The sequence below is a fragment of the Vombatus ursinus genome, unplaced genomic scaffold (assembly GCF_900497805.2).
Source record: "Vombatus ursinus unplaced genomic scaffold, bare-nosed wombat genome assembly UNPS02015414.1, whole genome shotgun sequence".
NCBI lineage: Eukaryota > Metazoa > Chordata > Mammalia > Diprotodontia > Vombatidae > Vombatus > Vombatus ursinus.
Window position 1 is genome coordinate 819,362 of NW_020955192.1, and position 26,115 is coordinate 845,476.

Below are 26,115 nucleotides of genomic sequence, written 5' to 3' on the forward strand. Positions count from 1 at the left end.
GTGGGTCCTTTTCCTGTTTTTATGATCTCTTTGAGATACAGACCTAGAAGTGGTATTGCTGGGTCAAAGGGTAAGCAAACTAGAAGAGCAAGGAACAGTTTACCTCAGATATATGGAGAAGGGAAGAGTTTGTGACCAAACAAGAGATAGAGAATGTTATAAATGCAAAATGGACAATTTTCATTACATTAAATTAAAAAGGTTTTGCACAAATAAAGCCAATGCATCCAAGATTAGGAGGGAAGCAGAAAACTGGGAAAGAATTTTTACAATCAGTGTTTCTGATAAAAGCCTCATTTTTAAGATATATAGGAAACTGAGTCAAATTTATAAGAACAAAAGTTATTCCCCAAGTGATAAATGGTCAAAGGATATGAACAGGCAGTTTTCAGAGGAAGAAACTAAAGCTATCTATAGTCATATGAGGTCATATCTCTAGTCATCATCAGAATTTTTTTTCTCCAAGATTTTAATTAGTGCTACTTTGACATCTTTATTCCTCAGGCTGTAGATCAGAGGATTCAGCATGAGCACAAGGGTGGTATAAAACACAGAGGACACTTTCCTCTGGTCCATGAAACTAACTGAAGAGGGTTGTAGGTACATGAATGCTGCAGAACCATAGAAGATCTAAATAGCAATTATGTGAGAACTGCAGGTGCTGAAGGCTTTAAACCTTCCTTCAGTTGATTGGATACGAAGGATGCTGGCAATGATGAAGAAGTAAGAACTAAGGATGTATAGAATTGGGAAGATGATGTTAATTACACCAAAAAATAGAATTATCACTTCACAGGCATAGGTACTGTAGCAGGAAAGCTCTAAGAGGGGATTGAGATCACAGAAGTAATGGTTGATGATGTTGTCTTTGCAGAAGAATGATCTGAGTATGCAACCTGTCTGAGCAGTGGCAGCAACCAAGCCTATTATGCTCACTCCACCTGATAGCCACGCGCAGATCTTATAGGACATAATGGCATTATATAAGAGAGGGCTACAGATGGCAACGTAACGGTCGTATGCCATCACTGTCAACAAATGACACTCAGAAACAATAAAAATTATAAAGAAATAGAGTTGAGTCATGCACTCATTGTAGGAGATGTTCTTCTCTGACATAAAGTTAACAAGCATTTTAGGAGTAATGACAGTGGAGGGACAGAGATCAATGAAGGGCAAACAACTGAGTAAACAGCACATGGGGGTGTGAAGGTGGGAACTGAACCCAATCAGCGTGATCATGCTCAAGTTTCCCACAACAGTGGCCACATAGATGCACAGGAATAAGAGAAAGAGGAGGAGCTTGAGCTTTGGCTCATCTGTTAATCCTGCGAGGATAAAGTCAGTCACTGTGGAGTAATTTCCTGTGGCCATTCTCTGGATGATTTTTCTGGGGATGGGTTGAAAAACACATTAAATAATATGTTTAGGATTACCTGCAGACAGAGACAGTTCTCAAACCTGGTAAAAACCCATAACTTAGGGCCCTTATTTTTCCTTTGAGTCTGTTCTCTTAGACACCTAGTTCCTCATACTGTCTCGCAGTCCCATGGGCCATTTAAATGCAAGAAAATACCATTGCTGCCTTTCCTTCAGAGTACGAGAATGAAAACTGTGGTGTTAGGTTAGAAAATGCATGACTCAGGGAAAGGGGCTTTAGGGAAAAGGAGATCCTTCTAGCAGTTTTTAAAAAATAATTTTGTTGATTATTTTACAGATCATAGCTTCCCCCTTCTTTCCCTGCCCCCTTTTCCTCTTCTCAGAGAATCATCCCACACAACAAAAAGCATTTTTAAAGATAAAGAGGAAAAAAATCACCAGCATTTCTTGAATATCACTCATCTCTTTCTAGCTCCTGTTCATGTGGATAAAGTTCTGCACAAACCATCTAGCAGTTGGCTGCAAATGGAGAGTAAATTTTGCCATTGTGGGAACAATAGCTCCTCTGTTTCAGAGACAGAAAAACAATGTCCTATAGGGTTATTGTGGCTTTCCAATGTATTTCAGTGAAATAGTTGTTGGCAAAGGAGTCATCCCTTTTTGGCAAAGTCGTGATCTGGTATAGATTTTACTATCCTAAGGGATTGGAGCTACTGCAATTTCAACTTTATGCATTATTTATTCTCAGTCTAAATGCTGTACTAGATCCAAATTAGTCCAATTTAATTATGGATGGACTGAATAGGATAAAAAGGTACTTTTTGACCTAATTTTAAAATACCATGTCTAGGGGTTTGGAAGGACAGATCATGATAGTTGTATCAAGTACTCACCATCCAATACTATGTTTTATATATTTTTTAATCCATTTTGTCCTTGGTGATCATCTCAAGCACATATCTTCCAGTTAAGTGGGTGAAAACATGGCCATCAATTTAAAAGCAATTCTGAGGGTTTTGAGGTAGAGGTGATTAATTCTCATGTAGCTTCATATATAGAGTCCTCCACAGATGCAACAGATAAACCATAGCTTCCTAATTGTAATAGAGGTGCTGGTTGATGTGGCATAGGGTTTTACTCTCATTTTGAAGATTTCGGGGACTTTTTTAGGATCAACACAGACTGAGTCTTCCCCAGGGACTGGCTTCCTCAGGGATCCAGCTCTGTGGGAAAGATTCCACAAGTGTTTACTTTTCTACTCCCTTTACTTTGACAAATCATTTAATTCCTCAATTGTTTACCAAAATTCCTTGGGGGAGAGGAAAATGGGGCAGTAGTCCCACTGTACCCTATCTTGTTCTTTGGGTTAGACTCAGACAGTTAGCACCAGAGTTCTAGGCCAAATACTTACAATCCCCTTCTTGAAGATCCAATTTAATTTAATTGATTTCAAATAAATAGGAGTATATTGAATACATATTAAGAACAAGATGAGAGAAACTGTGCCATAATCAATAGAGCTATCATTGTAATCAGGAAGACTTGGAGTCAATGCTCCAATGGAGACATTTTAGTTACTCTACCCTGACTCTACACTTAATCCTCAAAGTCCTCAGGCAAATATTTAATTCTCCAAGTTTTAAATCAGGTACCAATTTGCACTGATAGAGGAAGTTTCTTCATCAGAGTTCCCTATATTAATGAAATCACAGATCTGGTCTCCTTGAAAATGTAAAACACAGTATATATAAGGCTGGGGATATAGAGATGCGAAGAGACTCACTTCTTCACCTAAGAAACATACTCTACTAGGAGGAATATATATATGCAAATGTAAATAAAATGTAAATATATTCAACAAGTATTTTTTTAAACACTTATGATGTACCAGACAATGTATGAGATTGGTTACTGGGCATTCAAAGACAAACATGAAAATAATCCCTGCCTTCAAGGAGCTTACATTCTACTGGGAGAAAATAATGTATGCACAAGTAAGTAAATACAAATTGTGTACCAAAAATACAAAGTGGTTTCAAGGAGGAGTACTGACAATGGGAGTGAGTAGGAAGAGTATTGTGAGGGAAGCAGCACTGGAACTAAGCTTTGAAAAAAACTAAAGATTTCAAGAGATAGAGGTGAAGAGGGAGTACATTCTAGGAATGGTAGACAAGTGCTCTGGGAACATTTGAGGAAGCAAGAATAGTTTTAGAAGGGAACAACACTTCAGCTTAGCTCATCATGAGCACCTTAATATTGAACTTTAAGTAATAAACTCCAGTCACATAAAATTAATTAACTACATTTTTATACATCTCAAGTATCAATATGTATTCCAATAAGTATTCATATAACTAAATGCTGCTATTTTTTCTAAGATTTAAATCATTATCAGAATATGCTGGAATATATTTATCCTCTTCCAGTATATGATATGTTATATTTGTGTCATATATGATATTAATCATATTTATCATACTCCAATTACCATAAAGAATTAGTCAGTCTTTCATTTTTGCTTTTAAATTGGGTCCCTGGGAGACAATTTTTCCTACCAGCATATTCTATTGATGAACAATTTATAAATAGGCAAATAATTAAAACACTTTCAAAACTTCAATTTGACCTCTTAATTAAATCTAAATTGGTAAAATCCATATTGTCAATTTTTTAAATGGAATAAGTGCCATCCTAAATAAACCCAAAAAGTAATTCACATCAAATGAGCTGGAATATAATAACTTTAAATGTAAATATTTTGCATAGAATATTTTATTTGTTAAGTTTATAGTAGAGACAAATCTCAAATTCTAACTAGAACAAAATAAAAAATGTATGTGAGTGCAGGGCCAGAGGGAAGAAGAGTGAGCATTCTGTTATAGAATTTGTAATAAACAAGCAGAGGACAATCTTAAAGTCCTAAAATGTACCCTAGATCCTAGAATAGGTGTGGAGGCCACATGTCCATCTATGTCCTCAAGTGTAGCCCTTTGACTGAATCCAGACTTCACAGAACAAATCCTTTTATTAAGGGGACCTTCTAGGACCTAGAAGAATAGTTTTCAAAGGATATAGAAAAGAAGAGAAGGAGGAGGCAATGGCCTAAAATTCCAAAGGAGAACCTCAAAAAAAGCTCTCAAAAATCAAAGCAATAAGCTAACTCCTACAAAGCATAGGGATAGAGGGACTTTTTAAAAAAATTCAATAAAGGCACTCATCTAAATCCAAGTAAATATTACATACAGTGATATACTAGATGTACTAGATATACTAGATATTCTAGATATACTAGAACCCTGCCCAATACATATGGGAGTGAAGCAAGTATCTATCCCCACTATCCCCACTATCAATTCATGTAATTCTTGAACTGCTAGCAATGAGACAAGAGAAAAAAAAGTAAAAGCGTTCCCCTTCATGGAGATAGGAAGTCCACAGGGCTTACATATTGTGCATATTTGGGGGCTTTTTCATTGTTTCAATCAGTTATGATGACTTTTTCCCTCTCTAAAACAGTACTATTTATTATATAGGATGGCTTTCTGGGAGAGGATACTTAGGATAACTATAGTGATTTAAGAAACAGAAAATATCAATAAAATTATTTTTAGAAAAAGAAAATACATACTAAAAGCATAGATATTTACAATATTTGTGAGTAAGTGGAGATTTGACTTCATGTAAAAAAATTTGTACTAAAGTAAACGTAAATTTCATCTTATTAGATTTTGTCTGCTATTTCAGCCTGTCCAGATAATGTTGGATGCTAATTCTATCATCTTTCCTATTAGCTATGCAGCCCAGCCTTATGTCAACTTTGTATTTCATAAATATGACATCTTTCCTTTCATATAGGTCATTGATAAAATGTTAAACAGAGCAGGGCCAAGGATAGATCTCAGTAGAACTTCACCAAAGCCTTATAATAATAACTCTACTAATCATCATACTTTTATTTTACCAAGTCTGGACATATCAAATTGTGCTATCATTTAATTCATATTTTTGTTCCTTTTCCACATGGAGACCACTAGGAATATCAAATGATTCACTTAAATTGAGGTACTCTATATTTGTGAAAGTCCCCATACTTACCCATCTAAACATCCTTTCCAAAAGTTTGTGTCATATGTATTTTTCTGTAAAAATCAATACATTTTGGATCATAGTGACCCTGAATATCTTTTTTTAAGTATGTTGAAACCATCTATTTAAATAACATGCTGTACAATTTTGCCAGGAATTGATGCCAATCTCACCGGATCATAGTTTGAAGAATTCATTTACTAAAGAATTCAATTAAAATAAAATTAGTTCAATTTTAGGAGAAATTGATTCTTCTATAAAAGGCCCAGCTTTCTGCATAGATGAAATATAAACAACTCTTAAAAATATCCCTTAATCACCCTCTGTGGAGAAAGATATGGCTAGATCTGTTTGTCTCACTATCAAAAAATCTATTGTTTATCTCACTCCAGAGTCACCTCTTGAGATCTGGTGAAGGCACAGGGAAGGTTCTATGTTGGCTATGGAGTTCTTGATCACAGACCATGTTTCTTTGCTTTACCAGGTGGTCTAAAGTCCCCTAAATGTTACACTGGCTTAAGTCCCTGAAGAATCCCCAAGTTCAGAGCTGTGTCTGGGATTTTCTTAACTTCTACTAACCACATTCTGTCATCTTTCCTCACAGAGAGGAATATATAATGCCAACATATGTATTGCATACAGATTCTTTTGTTTTTCTATTTTTATTGATATATTTTATTTTTACATTATTAACATTTATGTATTATACCCATTCCAGGAAAGGTCTCTAACAAAGTAAATCTTTTATTTATTTATTTATTTATTTATTTATTTTGATTTATCAACAATCACTTCCATATGCTTTTGAGTTTAAAATTTTTCTCCCCCTTCCTCCCCACCATCCTCCCCAAGACGGCGCACAATCTGATATGCATTTACATTCATATTAAACATATTTTCACATTAGTGATATTGTAAGTAGAAATTAAAACCAATACGAGGAACCACCAGAAAGAGGAAACAAAACTCAACAGAAGAGAAAAAAATAACAATTTGGCTTCCATAGTTCTTTCTTTGGGTGTGGATAGCATTTTCCATCACAAGGCCTCTGGAGATGTCTTAGATCCTTGTATTGCCAGGAGGAGTTAAGTTTATCAATATTAGTCATCACACAATGTGGCTGTTACTGTGTAGAACATACTCTTGGTTCTGCTCACTTCACTCAGCATCAGACCATACAGGTCTTTCCAGGTTTTTCTGAAGTCAGCCTGTTCATCATTTCTTATAGTACAGTAGTATTCCATCACATTCATATACCACAACTTGCTCAGCCATTCCCCAATTGATGGGCATCCTCTCAATTTCCAATTCTTTGCCACCATAAAAAGAGCTGCTATGAATATTTTTGCACTTCTAGGTCCTTTTCCCATTTGTGTGATCTCTTTGGGATATAGTCCTAGAAGTGCTATTCCTGGGTCAAAGGGTATGCACATTTTTATAGCCCTTTGGGCATAGTTCCAAATTGCTCTCCAAAATAGTTAGATCATTTCACAACTCCACCAACAATGCATTAGTGTTCCAATTTTCCCACATCTTCTCCAACATTTATCATTTTCCTGTTTTGTCATGTTGGCCATTCTGATATGTGTGACATGGTACCTCAGAGTTGTTTTGATTTGCATTTCTCTAATCAATAGTGATTTAGAATATTTTTTCATATGACTATAGATGGCTTTAATTTCTTCATCTGAGAACTGTCTGTTCATATCCTTTGATCACTTATCAACTGGGGAATGGCTTGTATTCTTATAAATTTGACTTAATTCTCTATATATTTTAGAAATGAGGCCCTTATCAGAGAGACTGGATGTAAAAATTCTTTCCCAATTTTCTACCTTCCTCCTAATCTTAGTTGCATTGGCTTTGTTAGTGCAAAAACTTTTCAATTTAATGTAATCAAAATTATCTATTTTGCTTTTCATAACGTTCTCTATCTCCTGTTTGGTCATGAATTCTTCTGTTCTCCGTAGATCTGACAGGTAAACTATTCCTTGCTCTCTCAGTTTGCTTATAGTATCAGCCTTTATATCTAAATCATGTACCCATTTTGACTTTATTTTGGTATATGGTGTGAGATTTTGGTCTATCCCTAGTTTCTGCCATAATCTTTTCCGATTTTCCCAGCAGTTTTTTTTCAAAGAGTGAATTCTTATCCCAGAAGCTGGAGTCTTTGAGTTTATCAAATAGTATATTACTATAGTCATTGACTTCCGTGTCTTGCATACTTAACCTATTCCATTGATCCACCACTCTATTTCTTAGCCAGTACCAAGCAGTTTTGATGATTGCTGCTTTATAATACAATTTAAGAACTGGAATGGCTAGGCCACCTTCCCCTGCATTTCTTTTCATTAGTTCTGTTCATATTCTGGACCTTTTGCTCTTCCAAATGAATCTTGTTATTATTTTTTCTAATTCTATAAAATAATTTTTGGTAGTTTGATTGTTATGGCACTGAATAAGCAAATTAGCTTAGGTAGAATTGTCATTTTTATTATATTAGCTCAGCCTACCCATGAGCAACTGATGTTTTTCCAATTATTTAGATCTGAGTTTATTTGCGTGAAAAGTGTTTTGTAATTGTGTTCATAAACTTCCTGGGTTTGTTTCAGGAGGTAGACTCCTAAATATTTTGTAATGTCTACATTAAGTTTAAAAGGAATTTCTCTTTCTATCTCTTGCTGTTGGGATTATTGGTAATATATAGAAATGCCAATGATTTATGTGGGTTTACTTTATAGCCTGCAACTTTACTAAAGTTGTTTATTATTTCAAATAGTTTTTTACTTGATTCTCTGGGATTCTCTAAGTATAACATCATGTCATCTGCAAAGAGTGATAGCTTTGTTTCCTCTTTGCCTCTTCTAATGCCTTCAATGTCTTTTTCTTCTCTTATTGCTAAAGCTAACGTTTCCAGTACGATGTTGAATAACATTGGTGACAATGGACATCCTTCTTTCACCCCTGATCTTATTGGAAATGCTTCTAGCTTGTCCCCATTGCATATTATGCTTGCTGAAGGTTTAAGATAGATGCTATTTATTATTTTAAGGAAGACTCCATTTATATCTATGCTTTCTAGTGTTTTTAATAGGAATGGGTGTTGTATTTTGTCAAAAGCTTTTTCTGCATCTATTGAGATGATCATGTGGTTTCTGTTAACAAAGTAAATCTTAAGCAAAATTAACAATACATTAATTTCATCTGAAAATGCAAGCAGCATTCCTACATTTGTAATACCTCCATCTCTGCATTTTGAAATCATTTTTAATTAATATAAATCTATTTTTCTTTTTCTCACATCTACTCCCACTGGAAAAAAAGAAAAAAAGAAAAGAAAATTTCCTGCAAAAATATGCTTTGTCAAACAAAACAAACTAACAAAAAGAATCCAAAAAAAACCCAAATTGGCTATATATAAATTTGTGTATGTACGAATATATACATGTGTGTGTGTGTGTTTCTGTATATATACACATAGGTGTGCATATGGTATATACTCATATAGTGTTTGTATATATATATACATACACATATAATTTGTATATATAATGTGTGTATATGTATGTATGTTTATGTGTGTCTTATTTTGTACTCTAAACCCATTATTTCTCTGTCAGGAGGTGGATAATATGTTTCCTCATCCATTTTCTGGAATCATGGATGGTTATTGGATCATTGGATCATAGTTCTTACAGCTTTAAAAGTTGTTTGTCTTTACATTATTATTATTATTGTATACATTGTTCTTCTGGTTCTCCACAATTCTTGCTTCATCAGTTTAACCAAGTCTTCATAATTGTTCATTTTATAAAATTGGTGTTGTAATACAAATTTTTCACCCAGTTCTGCTCACATCACTCTGCATCAGTTCATTTAAGTCTTTCTATATCTCTTTGAAATCATCTATTTCTTCATTTCTTTTTTTTTTAAGGCAATTGGGGTTAAGTGATTTGCCCAGGGTCACACAGCAAGTAATTGTCAAGTGTTTGGTCTGAGGCCAGATTTGAACTCAGGTCCTCCCAACTTCAGCGCTGGTGCTCTATCCACCGCACCACGTAGCTGCCCCTTATTTCTTCATTTCTTATGGCAAAATAATATTCCATGATATCCCTATACCATAACTTATTTAGCCATTTCCCAGTTGATAAGCATTTGTTTAGTTTATAGTTTTTGACATCACAAAAAGAGATGCCATAGAGATATTATCCCATATAAAGCCTTTTTGTCTTTCTTTGATCTTTTTTACATATAGGCCTAGTAATGGCATATGGATAGGTGACCTAGATATAAAAAAGTCACATCATAAACAGATTAGGGAAATACGAAGAATGTTACTCATCAGGTCTGAGAAAAATTCTTGAACAACCAATATTTAGAGAGGATCACAGAAGAAAAAATAGGTGTTTGACTATCTAAAATTAAAAAGGTTTTGTATAACCAAATTCAATAGAGCTGATTATTGTGTGGAAAAAAAATTGTATCAAGTTTCTCTGGTACAGGTCTCATTTTCAAGATATATAAGAATTTATCTGCACATACATACATGAATATACATATATATATATATCAAATACTTCAAATATTTCAATTAAGAATAATAATTATTCCCCAATTGATAAATGATATGAGGGTACAATTGTTCAACTGTCAAGAGAAGAAACCTAGGACCCCTACAATTATATGACAAATGCTCCAAATCACTACTAACTAGAGAAATGCAATCAGATTTGAAAAGACAACAGAAAAGTAAAATAATAAACATTGGAAGGAGTGTGGGAAAACTGACACTTTTATGCTTTGTTGGTAGACCAATGCATGGGCACAACCAACCTGGAAAGCAGTTTGAACTATACATCAAAAGTTCTAAAACAGTATATGCTTTTTAACTCAGCTTTACCATTGCTAGGCCTATACCCATATGGATTCATAGTAATTTGATGGTTTGGAGATTAAGGGCTCCACATTCCTTAATTCCTTGATGGGCATTTACCTAACACAACTATATCCAGTCCTGCCTTTATCAGCCCAGGTCCATTTATTGCTTCTTTTCTCTCAGGATGGATTGAGGTATCAGGTATCAGAAAGGAAGTTTCATATGGTAGTGCAGGATATTAGGGTCAGTGATAGTGGAACCAGATGCAGTAACTGGTCAAGCTGAATGATACTAATGGACAATGGACAATGTTTGTGGGAGAAAGAATACTACCCCTATTTCTAAAACATCTCATCAATCCTACAAGGGCTACAGTGAAAGTCTCAAAATCAGTTGTTTTATTTCACTTTAACTGAAAAAACAATGTGTACAATGCCCAACTATAGAATGTTTGAGACAGGAGGGTCATGGAGTTAGCAGGAAAGTATAAGCTAACAAAACTCAAAAAATACTGGGAATCAATAGGTTGAGAAAAAGAAAGGTAAAGCTGGATTTCTCTATTGGGACTGGAAAAGGTCTACCTCCATAGTCACTGCATGTACAGAGAAGAGATGCTTTTCTGTTTCTATCCTTTAAGTTTTTCAAAACAGCTGAGCTCATTTTTTGGCAATCCTAGAAAGTCACCTGCTAGTTTCAGTAACTCTTTTTATTAAGTCTTAATACGTCCAGAATTTAAAATAAAACTCTTTGAGTTCTTGTGCCTGAGGCCTTTAAAAAAATAAAATTTATGCAATCATTCTCTTCAAAATTCTCTAATTTCTAAAACAAAATGATAATGGAGATTCCAACAATAGGATGCCCTCTGTGTGACAGCCAGAAACAATCCCTGCTCAGCACAGATTTTCTACAACGAGGAGCCAGCTCTGGTGGCCACACTTCACAAGGCATAGTAAGATGGAGCTGGATTACATGTGCATGGGTTCAGATTCCTCCACAATATTTCTTCTTAGTGGGAGAGCCAGCCACATAAGTGACAGCTGTGACATGCAGAGAACCCTGTCCAATGGCGAGAAATGTCCTTAGAAGAGCTGTTCTGCCAGGAATCTCTTCACACATACTATTTAGGTGATAATAGTGCATACAACATCTGTGCAAGCAAATGCAAATCTTCCAATAGCCCTACTCATCCTTATAACATTAGAGCTTAATGCAGCAGCAGCAGTCAGCAATCCTGGGGTTTGGGTTTTCCTGACTTTGCATGAACCTCTAGGACACTCTTTTAAACAGAGTATCTTTGATTTGAAGCAAATCTTCTGGTTGTTCTGATACTGGCATAGAACAAATGTGACCTTTGTCTACCACTTCAGTGAGATTTGTGCTTTTAGGTAGGAAAGGAGGATCCCAGCACAGTTGGGAGGGTTACTATTCTCTAAGTACAATAAATCTATCAGTTATTTCTTCTAGCTAAAAGTGTTCTCTCCTCAATTACATTTTCCTGGAGCATTTTACCTAGATCACTGGTGTCAAAATCAAATAGATGTGGAGCCACTAATTCATACAAGGGGATCCCCATGGGCTGTGTGGTGACTTAGTATCAAATTACAATGTAATCTATGTTTTATTGCATTTTTATTTGCTTTGTAAAATATTTCCCAACTACATTTTAATCTGGTTCCTGCCACATGGGAGTATTGCAGATCATATGTGTTATGTCTGACACTTCTGGTCTCCATCTCCCCTTTACTCCTATGGCATTCTATTTTGTATTCTGCCAGACTTTGTACACATGATATTCTTCCTCCTCCTCATAACTCCCTCACCCCCACAAGTAGACTACAAGGTGCTTAAGAGCTAGGGCTGTGTTGTTTATGGTTTTTCTATCCTAGGACAATTCTTTATACCTATTAAGTGATAAATCTATGGGGTTTTTTAGATTGAATTGAAAAATAATTGAAAGACATAAGGGGACCAAAAAGTCTGACCAGAAAAATGAACAACTAGAAAGTTGAAACATACATTAGAAATAAAACAACAAAAACAAAAACAATAATAATAATAGAATTTAAATATCTCTTGTTATGTGTCAGGCACTGCATTTCGTGCTTTACAAATATTATTTCATTTGATCCTCACAGCAACCCTGGGAGTTAGGTATTATTCTTATCACTGTTTTACAGTTGAAAAGACTGAGGCCAACAGAGATTAAGTGACTTACCCAGTGTCACACAGCTGGTAAGTATGTGAGGCTGGATTTGAACTCAGATCTTCCTGATTCTAGGGTCAGCCCTCTATCCACTGCACCACCTGACTGCCACAATGATTCATAGATCTTGCCTAAGGGCCCATTTAAAAAAAAACATGTCATGAGGGAGAGGGAAAGGACCTGGACCTGTGATTTTATTGATGTAAGGAATTCTCAGGTGAGGCAAGACCCTCTCTCAATACAGGTTAACACATTCTAGGCAACTTAACACATTACCAAGAGCACTGACTAGTTAAGTGACTTATCCAGAATCACACAGACAACATGGATCATAAGTGGAACTTGAATCCAGGTCTTCCTGGTTTCAAGAACAACCAACAGGCCAAAGAGAGAGACGAGACCCTGGTCAGCAGTGTGGTATAAGAGAAAAAACTAGCTCAAGAATCAGGGCCTTAACTTCATTTGTAAAATGAGGAGTTTGGATTAGAAGACACACTTACAAGTTCTGTCACCCTTAGCAAGTCTTAACCCCTGTGTGCCTCAGTTGCTTCATTTATAAAATGGGGATAATAATAGTACCTCCCCCCAGGGTTGTTGTCCAAATAAAATGAGATAATGTTTGTAAAATTATTGTAAACTTTAAAGTGCTATCCTTTCCTACCCTATGTCTATCATCTTCTTAAAAATCCAGAAAAGCAACTGATTACTCCACCAAAGCAAAATTGCAGACTGATGGGGTGGCTTCACAGCTACCCAGCTCTTTGATACTAAAGGTCCAGTAGTTCAGATATCTCTTTAATACATGTCACTTTGCTATTCATTGTTAATAGAACTTCTAATTGTGATTCACCCACAAAAGTTTGTTTGCATAAGCAGGGAAAGAAGAGGTTGGGGAGATGGAGGGAAAAGAGTTGTGAGGAGGGGTATGTGAGTAGATCATGCCGCGTGAGCAGGCAATATGATCCATCCCTTGAAAAGGAAAGTAACATCAGCAAAGCCTTTGAGCCAATCACCGATGACCTTTCTACTGTTCATGAGAAGACCCTTTTCTCTAGAATTTTCTTCAGTGCAACCTTTACATCTTTATTTCTGAGGCTATAGATCAGAGGGTTCAGCATGGGGATCACTATGGTATAAAACACAGAGGACACTTTTCTCTGGTCCATGGAGTCAGTAGAAGGCTGCAGATACATGAAGGCAATTGAACCAATGAACAGAGAAACAGCCATGATATGGGAGCTGCAAGTGCTGAAGGCTTTAGACCTGCCTGCAGTGGACTGGATGCGAAGGATGCTTAAGAGGATGAAAACATAAGAGCTAAGAATAATTAGGGTTGGGACAAAAAGGTTAAATGAACAAAAAGCCAGAAGCACTACTTCATTGATGTAGGTGCTAGAGCAGGAGAGCTTCAAGAGGGGAAGAATATCACAAAAGAAATTATTGACAATATTATCTTTGCAAAAGTCAATTCTAAGCATGTAGACTGTGTGAACTGTGGCACCAACCATAGCTATTGTACCCACTCCACCCACCAACCAGGAGCACAGCTGATAGGACATGATGACCTTATATAGTAGAGGGCTACAGATGGCAACATAGCGGTCATATGCCATCACTGCCAACATATGGCATTCAGAAATTATAAAAATGAGGAAAGAATAGAGCTGAGCCATGCACTCAGGGTAAGAGATAATATTCTTCTCTGACACAAAGTTCACAAGCATTTTAGGGGTAATGACAGTGGAATGACAGAAGTCAATAAAGGATAGACAACTGAGAAAATAGTACATGGGAGTGTGAAGGTGGGAACTGAGAACAATTAAGATGATCATTCCCAGGTTCCCTACCATGGTGACCACATAGATCCCTAAGAACAGGAAGAAAAGTGGAACCTGAAGCTCTGGTCGGTCTGTTAAGCCTTCAATGATAAACTCAGTCACTGCAGAGTGATTTTCTTTGTCTGGGTGGTAGACCTATGGGAATGAAAAAGAAGTAGTACATTAGAGAGGATTTTTCCCCTTCCTCCCTCCCTCCCCTCACAAAGGATGTTTACACACAATGGACTACTCTAAATCTTAGAATCCAGGACTGTTTTGGTCCTGGGGGCCTATGGCCACTGTCCCTGGTCACTGTGTGAGAGTATCAGTGTCATTATTAGCATGTCTTAGTATTTACAGTGATGGTATCTGTGAACAGAACTGTTGGAAAGGAGCCCTATCCAATTTTTTTTATTCTACCCACGGGATTAATATGTTATTGATAAAGATAGTTGAATCTGCTGACAGAAATGAGAGCTCAGAGATGAAAGAAAGGGACGACTTCCAGCTCTCTATTTGTCTACTCATTGGGGTGCTCATCTGTCTAGCTATTGTTCACATTCCTGAAACTCAGCACAGAAGCAACCTTTGCTGGACATTAAAGGCAACTGCTCTCCATCAGGATGGGTACCATGGTTTCAGGCATTTTTTCAAAGAAAAGAAAATAGATTCTTGGGGAGAGTCAATTGCCATTAATAGTCATTCAATGAAAACATAAGAGCTTTCTCTGTTGAAGCAGTTATCCAGTGAACTAGGGGACTGAAGCCTCTATGATTCCCAGTATCTCTGGATATTTCTCTCTTCCACACAGACACATTTCCAGCTCTATGTGACTTGGTGTTGGCAATGGACCAATAAAGATAAGGAAGTGAGATTTCATAAGAACTGGGCTCCCATAGTGGTGAGTTTGGTAGAAAGGATCAGGGCAGTTGAATTATATTACTCACCTTCCACTGCTGGATCTTCATTGAAAAAGTGTTTGGAACATGTAGCAATGGAGTCATGAATGATTATCTTTATACACCCTTCTGCTTCCTTTTGTTCTGCTTGGAATACAAGTGTGGTCTTTGATTTCTTAAGTGCCTTGAGTTCTAAGAGATTACATTTTTATTATCACTTTGACCCAACAGTTCTCTATAACTTTAGGATAGAAAATATCTCTCAATCTCACTGTAACTGCTGGTTGATGGGATATTAGAGTTTTATTATTAATAGATTGTTTCCAGGGACCTTATTAGAAACTCACAGAGTTTGCCCAAGGTCTTACCTCATCAGAGATCCAGGGTCTTCTGGGAATAAATCATTATTGTTTTCCACCATGTTCCATAGTCACCCTTCCTCCCACCACCCAACAGGTTGCCCCTAACCAGGGAGCTCTATTAGTACACTGGCTATTTAGTAGTTGGTTTTTTTTTTTATGGCATTGCCTTTTTCTCATACTCTCTTAAGTTCTGGAGGTGAGAGTCAAACAGATCAGATACTCAGATACCAGACTGAATTTATAACTGACTGGTTCCTAGAAGTATAACATTTCTGCAGATTTTGAATGTATAAAGTTCTTTTTTTTAATCCTGATTTTCTTTTTTTGAGAAAAATGAAACTGAGAAAAATAAAAACATTTTCCATACTATATTGTTTAAGCTCTTTTACAAATTTAAAGTCAGTGTTAATTTTAATAAATAAACCATTTGTTTATACCTTAGTTGCTCAACAGTGTTCACAATTTCCTCTATTATATCTTTGATTTCATTAGTATAAGGAGCTCCAAGTAGGATAACAGCCTTTATCTTACAGTAAAGAACTTATGTTGCAATCTTACTAACTGGACCTCTAGTTCCTGACCCTATGTCTCACTAAATGGAGAAAGGCCATTATACAGAACTAGCTTTAAACACTTAACCTCCCATTTACTTGCTATGCTGCAGAATAGAAGTGTCAAACATAAAACTGCAACACTCCCTAGTGCACAGGAATGATATTAAAATGTAATTGGGAAATATTTCACAAAATCAAGAAAAATACAATAGATCATAAAAAAGCTAATGTGTTTTTCTAAGGCAATATGCAACCCACAGGGATTCTTTTCAATGTTTTGGTGGTACTTGTTTCTATTTGAATTTGGCACCACTGCTATACAGGTCTATCACTCTTTTCTTTTAATTTGTTTTATTTTCTTCTATTTTTAGGCAACTGGGGTTAAATGACTTGCCCAGGGTCACACAGCTAGCAAGTGTCAAGTGTTTGGTCTGTGGCCAGATTTGAACTCAGGTCCTCCTGACTTCGGGACTGGTGCTCTATCCACTGCGCCACCTAGCTGCCCCTAAGGCTATCATTCGACGTAGCTCCTCCCAACTGGACCTCCAACTATCACCTTGGGTCCATACTGATTGGTGACAGTTCATTACATCTAGCTGACTCCTAATATCAGATAATACCATCATCCCACCATGTTACTGTGCCCATGAACACTCCCCTAAACTCTACTTTCTACATCTTACTCTGGGAACAGAAATCAAATCAATGTTACCAGTACTTGTGGGAAGGGTAGATCATTTGAGCCCTCTTAACTCCATTCACCACCCCTGTCATTTCCCAAACAAAATTCCCCTCCCTGGGCACTCATCCCCCATATGTATTGTATCCCTGATTTGAACTTCTTTGAGCATAAAGACTATTACTCTTTTATATCTGTATCCCCAGTGCTTACCACAGTGCCTAGCACATAGCAATCATTTATTAAATCTTTTTTTCATTCATTCTAATCTTAAAGAATTTCTGGATACACTGAGAGGTTATGTAATTTGCCCAGGAACACTAGTCCAATATATGTTGAAGTAAAAACCTGAACCCAAGATTCTAGACTCTGAGACCAGCTCTCTATCCATTATATCATGCTGTCAGTTATGTTTGTATATTGATGTTTAAAGTAGTTAATCACATAACAATTAAAAGTTCAAATGCAGTAATTGAATGATACAGACATATATAATTTATCTTTGAATGTTTTTTAAACAACTGGCCCTAGAACTTTAAGGAATCTGGCTCTGTCAATTGCTCATTGAAGCCTTCAGAAGACCTGGGTTCCAGTTGCACACCCAACAGTTAATATATTTATAACACTGAGCAAGTCACCTAACCCCTCTGGGCCTTCTATTACCCATCTGCAATAAAAAGGGAGTTGAATTAGAGAGCCTCTGAAGGACCTTCTTCTATCTCTATAGTCACAATCCAAAAATCCTCTGATTTTGGAATCTTTATTCTTGCTTACTTGTAAGAAGCAAACAACACTTGAGAACAGAAGACACCACCAACAAGATGAAAAAAGAAAAAAGTTATATTTCTGTCTATCCGCCATATCATCAAGTAGCTACAGAAAAAAATCGAAGGAAAAAAATCTGAAAAAAATATTTTGAGACACTTATTAACAATGTCCAAAGAAGAAATCCTTTCTAAGCATGTGGACAAGAAGTAGCTGACCTTATTGTAGGAAGGGGCATAGAGAAAAAGAGTAGAATTAAGGTTTGAACTTTACATATACTACAGTAGGGGCAAGAAGCATGCTGTGTATTCAAATTTACCATTTTAGTAGGTTGTACAGAGCATGTGCAGGTTGTAACCACTTACTTCCAGTCCACTACATTGAAGATAAGAGAGGTTTAATTCTGGTCACTCATATGGTCTTACAATAAGAGGTAACAAAGAACCCCCTAAATGGCTGCTGAATTGGAAGGGCTAATGACCTTTAAAAAGAAGAAAAAGAAAACTTTGGTCTGAGGCTTCTTGATTGTATCTCTCTAGGTAATGTGATTCCAATAAAGGACAGAGAAGGATGGCCCTTGTCTACTCTAATGTCATGATGACCTTACTGCCACTTGCCGTGTGAGATATGGACTCAACTAGGCTGGATTATACACAGGATGCATGGTGGCCTTTGAACTTCTGTGTTTGTTTTCTCCTGATCTTAGACAAATGAGTGTCATGAGATGGACTTGGTCTGAAATTCTTGAGAGTTCAAAAAATCTGGAGGTGCCATTAAAATGTTCCATTTAAAGAGCCAAATGTTCATTATAAAGGTGCTCACTGTAGCAATAGTGACTGATTGGAAGGGAAACATCTGTTTTGAAAAGAGAAGTCAATAACTTAGCTGTTTGATTAGAGAGCGCCTAATGCAGAGGTGAAATTGAAATACCTAATAAGCAGTATTTATTGTTGTTGCATGATCTTATGACACTTTAAATATTGTCATCCCAACTGATTGTAGCCAGAGGTATAAACTTTTACTTAATCAACATTGATACCATTAAGAGTGCTAATGACCACTGTGATTTTTCCATGGTTAGCATCTTATCTTTCTATGTAGAATAAACAACCTTCCCATAACTGATTATATCATATGTATCTTTTTATTCTCCTTTTTCCTTATACTTTTTGAGGAATTCCTCAATCTTTTGAGTCATAGCCATTGCTACAATTATCATCTTTCTCCAGGAATGGAGTTTAATGAGCCAATTAATATGTAAAAAGAAAACTCAATTCCTTTACTTAGAGGAAGATTCCTCTAGTAATTAACTTGATTCAGAACTATATGACTGGGCCCAGGACAGCAAGGGATAAAAATCTTAGTCCTATATTCACAGCAATGATGCTTCCATGTTAAACATGACCATATGGAAACTGAACCATTTGTTCATGAACTTGCTAGGAATTAAAATGACTTTTCCGTATGGTTGCATATGCTCATGTATTCCCCATTTATCACTTTATGATCATTAAGTAATGAACAAAGAAATATTTATTCATATTGAATTATGTGCTCCACAAAGAACTAAGAGGCACGGAATAGAAATATACAATCTTGTCTCTGTCCAATAGAAGAATAAAATCTATTAAAAAGATAATGCTAATAAATAGCTAAAAAATAGGTGGGACATAGCAAAATACCACAAAACTATGTCCTATTTTAAGAGTTAAAAAGTATAAGAACCTTAACGTAGGTGGGAGAATCCAAGGAAGACTTCTTGGAGAAGGCAGAATTTTATCTATGCCTTGAAGAGTAGATAAAATGTGGACATTCAGAAAGTAGAAAAGAAAGTAGTCCTGGTGATAGGAACAGAATAAGCATTGGCAAGTAAGTATAAACCACTATTCTTTATGGAAGCTAAGAAATTAATAATGTCATAGCTTGCAGGAAAATGAAGTATGCTCCTCAGGAGGAGGACCATTCCAGAGTAAGTGCTGACATTTGAAAAGAGATCACTAGAATTTGGGTTTGTGGGGAAAGAAACCACCTTACTGACAGGAAAGATGGGGTGGGTCACTCAAATCAAAAAATCCTTATGGTATATCAATGTAATGGAATATTATTATGTAAGAAAAGATAAAATGAATGGTTTCAGGAAAACCTGAGAAAACTTACGTGAACTCATATAGTGTGAAGAGAGAAACATTACACCCATGTAACATAATTTGCTCAATCATTCCCCAATTGATAAGAATCACCTGATCAACCTATTTTTTTTACCAGTGTCACAATGTTTTATAACAATAGTTCTGTAGAATAATTTAAGATTTGATATAGCTAAGTCCCCTTCCTTTTCACTTTTTTTCATTATTTCCCTTGAGATTTGTGTATATCCTATAATTTTGTAAGAAATTTATATTGAGGGGCAGAGCCAAGATGGTGGAGAAAAGGCAGGGATTTAGTTGAGTTCTCCAAAATTCCCCTCCAAATACTTTAAAAATATTTTTAAAAAAATCTGGAGTGGGAGAACAAGCAAAATGATGGCGTGAAACAATTTTCTACCCCATGACAATTTAGAAGATCAGCAGGAAAGGTCTGTCAAACCAGGGTGAGAGTGGAGTACATTCCAGTGCAGGGTATACCAGTATAGACTGGGCCCTGGCAACCAGGAACAGGCCTTGGGAATTATTGAATCATTAGCTTTAGTGGCTTCCAGAAGTCTCAGCCCACAGGTGGTAAGGGAGGGGGTGTCAGAAAATTGGTCAGAAGGAGATTACAGGTATCCATTTGTTGGCACTGGAGGCAGGATTCTATTGTATTGCCCATACTCAGATCTGGGTCATGGTCTTGGGTGACAGTCCCAGGGCAAGGAGGAACACTAGCATAAGAATGGGAACCCTGTCAACAGTTCTATGGCAGAAAAGAGTGCTTTTGGTCACTCACAGATGGGAGCACAGTCTAGGAAAGTAGTAAACACACCTATCCTTAGATCATACCATGTCAGAAAAAAAAAAAAAGCTTACAGACCCCCAACACTGACTTTGTAAACAACTGCATAAAAACCCTATAACTTGGGAAAGTGCACCTTTCACCCTGGAAGCAGAACCCCACTTTAGCATAGAGAAAGTCAAAAAATATTCTTGAAAGATGAGAAAACAACAAAATAAAAAGTTTTGACTATAGAAAGTTACTATAGTGACAAAGAAGATTAAAACACACAGTCAGAAGAAGTCAACAAAGTCAAAACTGCTACATCTGAAGCCTCAAAGAAAACTATAAATTGGTCTCAGGCCATGGATGAGCTCAAAAAATTTTCAAAAATCAAGTAAGAGGGATAGAGGAAAAATTGGGAAAAAAATGAGAGTGATGCAAGAAAATCATCAAAAAAGGGTCAACATTTTGTTAAAGAAGGCACAAAAAATACTGAAGAAAATAACACCTTAAAAAACAGAATAGGCCAAATGGTAAAAGACAGACAAAAATTCACTGAAAAGAAGAGCTCAAAAAGTAGAAATGCACAAATAGAAAAAGAAGTACAAAAATTCACTGAAGAACTTAAAGAGTAGAATTGGCCAAATGTAAAAGGAAGTACAAACTTCACCAAAGAAAATAATTCCGTAAAAATTAAAATTGGCAAGTGAAAGCTAATGACTCAGTGAAATGGGAAGAAACAGCAAAATAAAATCAAAAGAATGGAAAGATAGAAGAAAATGTGAACTATATTATTAAAAAAAAAACAAGTGACTTGGAAAATAGATTCAGGACTACCTCAAAGCCCTATTTTTTTTAAAGAGCTTATACATTATATATCATCTTTCTTTTTTGTTTTGGGTTTTTTTAATTTTTTTATACATCATCTTTCAAGAAATCATCAAGGAAGGGGCAACTAGGTGGTGAAGTGGATAGAGTACTGGCCCTGAAATCAGGAGAACCTGAGTTCAAATCCAGCCTCAGACCAAACACTTACTAGCTGTTTGACCCTGGGCAAGTCACTTAATCCCAATTGCCTTAAAAAAATCACGGACACTTGCCCTGATATTTTAGATCCAGAAGGTAAAATTGACATTGAAAAAATCCACTGATCACTTCCTGAAAGATATTCCAAAATGAAAACTCCCAGGAATGTTGTAGCCAAATTCAAGAGCTCCCAGGTCAAGAAGAAAATATTGCAAACATCCAGAGGAAAAACATTGAATACTGTAGAGCCACAGTGGCTCTACAGGATAACAAAAGATTTAGCAGCCTCTACATTAAAGATTCAAAGGTTTTGGAATTGATATTCTGGAAGGCAAAGGAACTAAGATCACAACCAAAAATCACCTACTCAGCAAAACTAGGTATAAATTCTTCAAGGGAGAAGTGAATACTCAATGAAATAGAAGACTTTTAAGCATTCCTGATGAAAAGACCAGAGCTGAATAGAAATTTTGACTTTCAAATACAAGACTCAAGAGAAGCATAAAGAAGTGAACAAGAAAGAGAAATCATAAGGGTTTAATGAGATTAAACTATTCACATTCCACATAGGGAAATGATACTTGTAACTCCTAAAAACTTTCTCATTACTACGCAGTTAGAAGGAGTATACATGGACAGAGGAAATGCATGCAAGTTGAATATGATGAGATGATTATCTAAAAAAATAAAATTAAGGGGTGAGAAAGAAGAATACACTGGGAGAAGGGGAAATGGAGAGGTAGAATGGGGTAAATTATCTGACATTAAAGAGGTACAAAAGAGCTTTTTACAGTAGAGGGGAAGATGGAGGAGGTGGGAAGGGAAAGAGTGAACCTTATTTTCATCAGAATTGGCTCTAAAGGGGAATAACATACACATTCAGTTGGGTATAGAAATCTACCTTACCCTACAGGAAAGTAAAAGGGGAAGAGGGTGAGAAAATGGGGGAGTGATAGAAGAAAGGGCTGATTGGGGTAGGTAAAAGAAAAAAGTAAAATTCTTTTTTAAGATGAACAGGGTGAAAGGAGAGAGAGTAGGATAAACAGGAGAAAAATAGGATGGAGGGAAACACACAGTCATCATAACTGTGAAGAAATTTTTATAGCAAGTTACTCTCATAAAGACCTCATTTCTCAAATATGTAGAGAACTGAGTCAAATTTATAGAAACAAGAGCCATTCCCCAATTGATAAATGGTCAAGGGATATGAACAAGTAGTTGTCAGACAAAGTAAACAAAGCTTTTTAAATCATGTGAAAAATGCTCTAAATCACTATTGAGTAAAAAAATGCAAATTAAAACACTTTGAGATACTACCCCAAACCTATCAAATTGGCTAATATGACTTGGAAAAAAGACAAATGTTGGCCTTGATGTGGGGAAATTGAGAACATTGTTGGTGAAATTGTATACCAATTCAACTATGCCCAAAGGGCTATTAAAGGGCTATAAAACCGTGCATCTCCTTTGACCAAGCAATACCAAAAGAAATTTTTTAAAAAGGAAAAGAACCTATGTATACAAAAATATTTAAAGCAGCCCTTTTAATAGTGTCAAAAAATGGAAATTGAGGGAATGTCCATCAAGTGAGGAATGACTGAACAAGTTATTGAATATGATTACGTTGGAATAATAATGTGCTATAAGAAATGATAAGCAGAATGCTCTCAAAAAAACTTGGAAAGAATTATATGAACTGGTGCAAAGTGAAATGAGCAGAACAAGCAGAATTGCTATACACAGTGATAGCACTATTGTATGATTATCAATTGTAAATGACTTAGATGTTCTCAGCAATACAATGATCCAAGACAATTCTGAAGGACTTATGATGAAAATGCTATCCATCTCCAGAAAAAGAACTAATGGAATCTGAATGCAGATTGAAGCATACTTTTTCTTTACATTCTTTATTTTTCATTTTTGTTCATTTGTTTTTTGTTCTGTGTTTTCTTTCACAACATGACTAATGTGGAAATACATTTTGCATGATTGTGCATGTATAACCTATATCAAATTGCTTGCCTTCTCAATGAGAGGTGGGGAGAGAGGGAGAACATTTGGAGCTCAAAAATTTTTAAATGTTAAAATTTGTTTTTACATGTAATTGAGGAAAAAGTAAAATATTAAATCTAACAAAGAGAAATTGATATTGAGCACATTGATTTATAGTTAAATATTGTACTTACTAAAGAATTAAATTCAAATCAATTTGTTCAAGATGAAATCCGTCTTTTAGAGATAGCTCCACTTTGTCTATAGATATAAATAGGTGACTTATTTCAAACATTTCCTTCATTGACTTGAAGGAGAGATACTTTGTTTCCCAATGTCAGATAATCTCTCTCTCTCTCTCTCTCCTCTCTCTCTTCCTCTCTCTCTGTCCTCTCTCTCTCTTCATACACACACATGTGTGTGTATATATATATGTATATGTGTGTATATATAATATACATATTATATATATATATCTCACTATGGGCATGAGTAAAGGTATTAAAATTTTGAAAAATAGTAGAAGTACAAAAAGCCTAGAAAAATGTAAATTCCTTGATTTACAAAAAAAAGGGAAACAATATGGAGAGTTAAAAGTTTACACAGTATGATGAGGTTAGTTAGGTGGCACAGTGATGGACGTAGAATCAGGAAGTCTCATCTTTGTGAGTTAAAAACAACAACAAAATTAAATTAATATTCTCTGAGCATTTAAAAAGTAAACAGTGATGATTAAGAATCAGCATAGCTTCATGAAGAATAGGCCACTAAGATACTAATCTCACTTCTTTTTTCAAAAAAAAATAACTAAACTTAAAGATCAGAGGAATGTCAGAGATTTAACTGTCTAGGATTCCAGTGAAATAATGTATATCTGTGATGCCATCCTTATGGGCAAGATGAAGACATATGAGATTAATCATTACAAATCTAGTTGAATGACTGGAACAAAAAAAAGCAGTTATTAGCAGGCTGATGTCACCTTCACCTGATGGATTTTTCCAAAAGAGTAATCCAAGGATTTGTCATTAGTCCTCTCTTGTCCAATATTTTTATCAATACCTCAATACCTAGATGGCATGCTCATCAAATTTAAAGACAAGATGCTGTTAGCTAGGATACTTAATGTGTTGAATAAATGTCAGGATGAAAAAAAATGTGTCAAGTTTAAAAAGACAAAATTTAATAGAGATAAACATAAAGTTCTATGCCTAGGTGCAAAAAAATAAATTGTAAACATATGTGTGGAAGAAGCATGGTTAGGCGATAGTACAGTGAAAAAAAGATTTTGTTATTTTGTGAGACTACAATGTTAATAGGAGTCAACATTAAGACATGACACCCACAAAAACTAATATAAACTTAGAATGCTTTAAGATAAGTATACTATTCTGAGAAAGGGAACCTGAGAATTTCATGACTTGCCATAATGAAAAAATTCATTCATTTAAAAAAACCATGAAGGAAATTACAAGGAAATCTATTTTTCCCAATGATGTGGTCACTGAAAGAAAAATTAGAGGATCCTAGAAAAATTAGAGTCAACATTAAGACATGATACCCACAAAAACTAGTTTTTGGCATCATTGCTATAATGAAAAAAAATCATTCATACAAAAAAAAAACATGAAGGAAATCACAAGGAACTCTACTATTTGGCCCAATGACGTGGTCACTGAAAGAAAAATTAGAGGATCCTTGGGGGCAAGTGATTACACCATCATGAAGTTAATGATAGAGGAGAAGGAAGATGAATACATATGTGCACTATGAATTAGGGGAATGGAAGTTTTACATGGTTCTGAAAAAGGATGGATGACCAAATAGTCTTTAAGGACATTAACAGAAGAGGAAGAGGAAGCTGTCAGGATTGAAATTCTAAAGAAACAACAGAAAATACATTAATTGGGAGATTTTTAAATATCTCAAATTAGATGCCCCAAATGCACCTCAAACTCAGAACATTAAAAAGCAGAACTCATTTCCCTCTCTTTGAAACTTTACAATTACCATTCCCAATAACTGTCAAGGACTCCACCCTTCTCCCAATGACACAGATTGATAACCTTGATATCATTCTCAGCTCTTTACTCTCACTTCTCTGACAGATACAATCCATTGTCAAATCTTGTTTTTACTTTTGCAAAAGTTTAGTCTACTTACATGTCTACTGCTCTAGTTCAGGCCCTCACATCTCTCACCTAGACTACTGAACAAGCTTTCTAATCATTCTTTCTCACTCTTTTCTCCCCATTCCAATTCATCCTCCACTTCTCCGCCAAGGTGTTTTTTTTTCCTCTAAAGTATAGGTCTGATATTGTCATCCCACTATCCAAACAAAACAAAACAAAACTCCAGTAACATCTTTAGACTCAATTATAAGGCCTTCTATTTGTTATTTAAAACCCTTGTCCACTTCCTGCCTTCCCACTTTTCTTCCTTGCACACACTCTAGATCCTTCCACACTAACCTGATGGCTTTTCCTCTTAAATAACAATTTATCTCTTGACTGTTTCTTTGCATTGACAATTCAACATGCACAAAATGGTCTCCTGCCTC

The 26,115-nt window shown here is 35.7% G+C and overlaps 1 protein-coding gene and 1 pseudogene across 1 annotated transcript; both read right to left on the reverse strand.

Annotated features, from left to right (window-relative positions):
- Positions 1 to 435: 435 nt before the first annotated feature.
- Positions 436 to 1,380, reverse strand: LOC114032323 (annotated as a pseudogene).
- A 12,196-nt stretch (positions 1,381 to 13,576) lies between these two features.
- LOC114032297 (olfactory receptor 150-like) lies at positions 13,577 to 18,663 on the reverse strand. Its single transcript, XM_027847547.1, has 2 exons — positions 18,649 to 18,663; positions 13,577 to 14,503 (listed from the first exon to the last, which is right to left on the reverse strand). Exons 1-2 carry the CDS (start codon positions 18,661 to 18,663, stop codon positions 13,577 to 13,579), a joined length of 942 nt encoding a protein of 313 aa, XP_027703348.1.
- Positions 18,664 to 26,115: the final 7,452 nt, after the last annotated feature.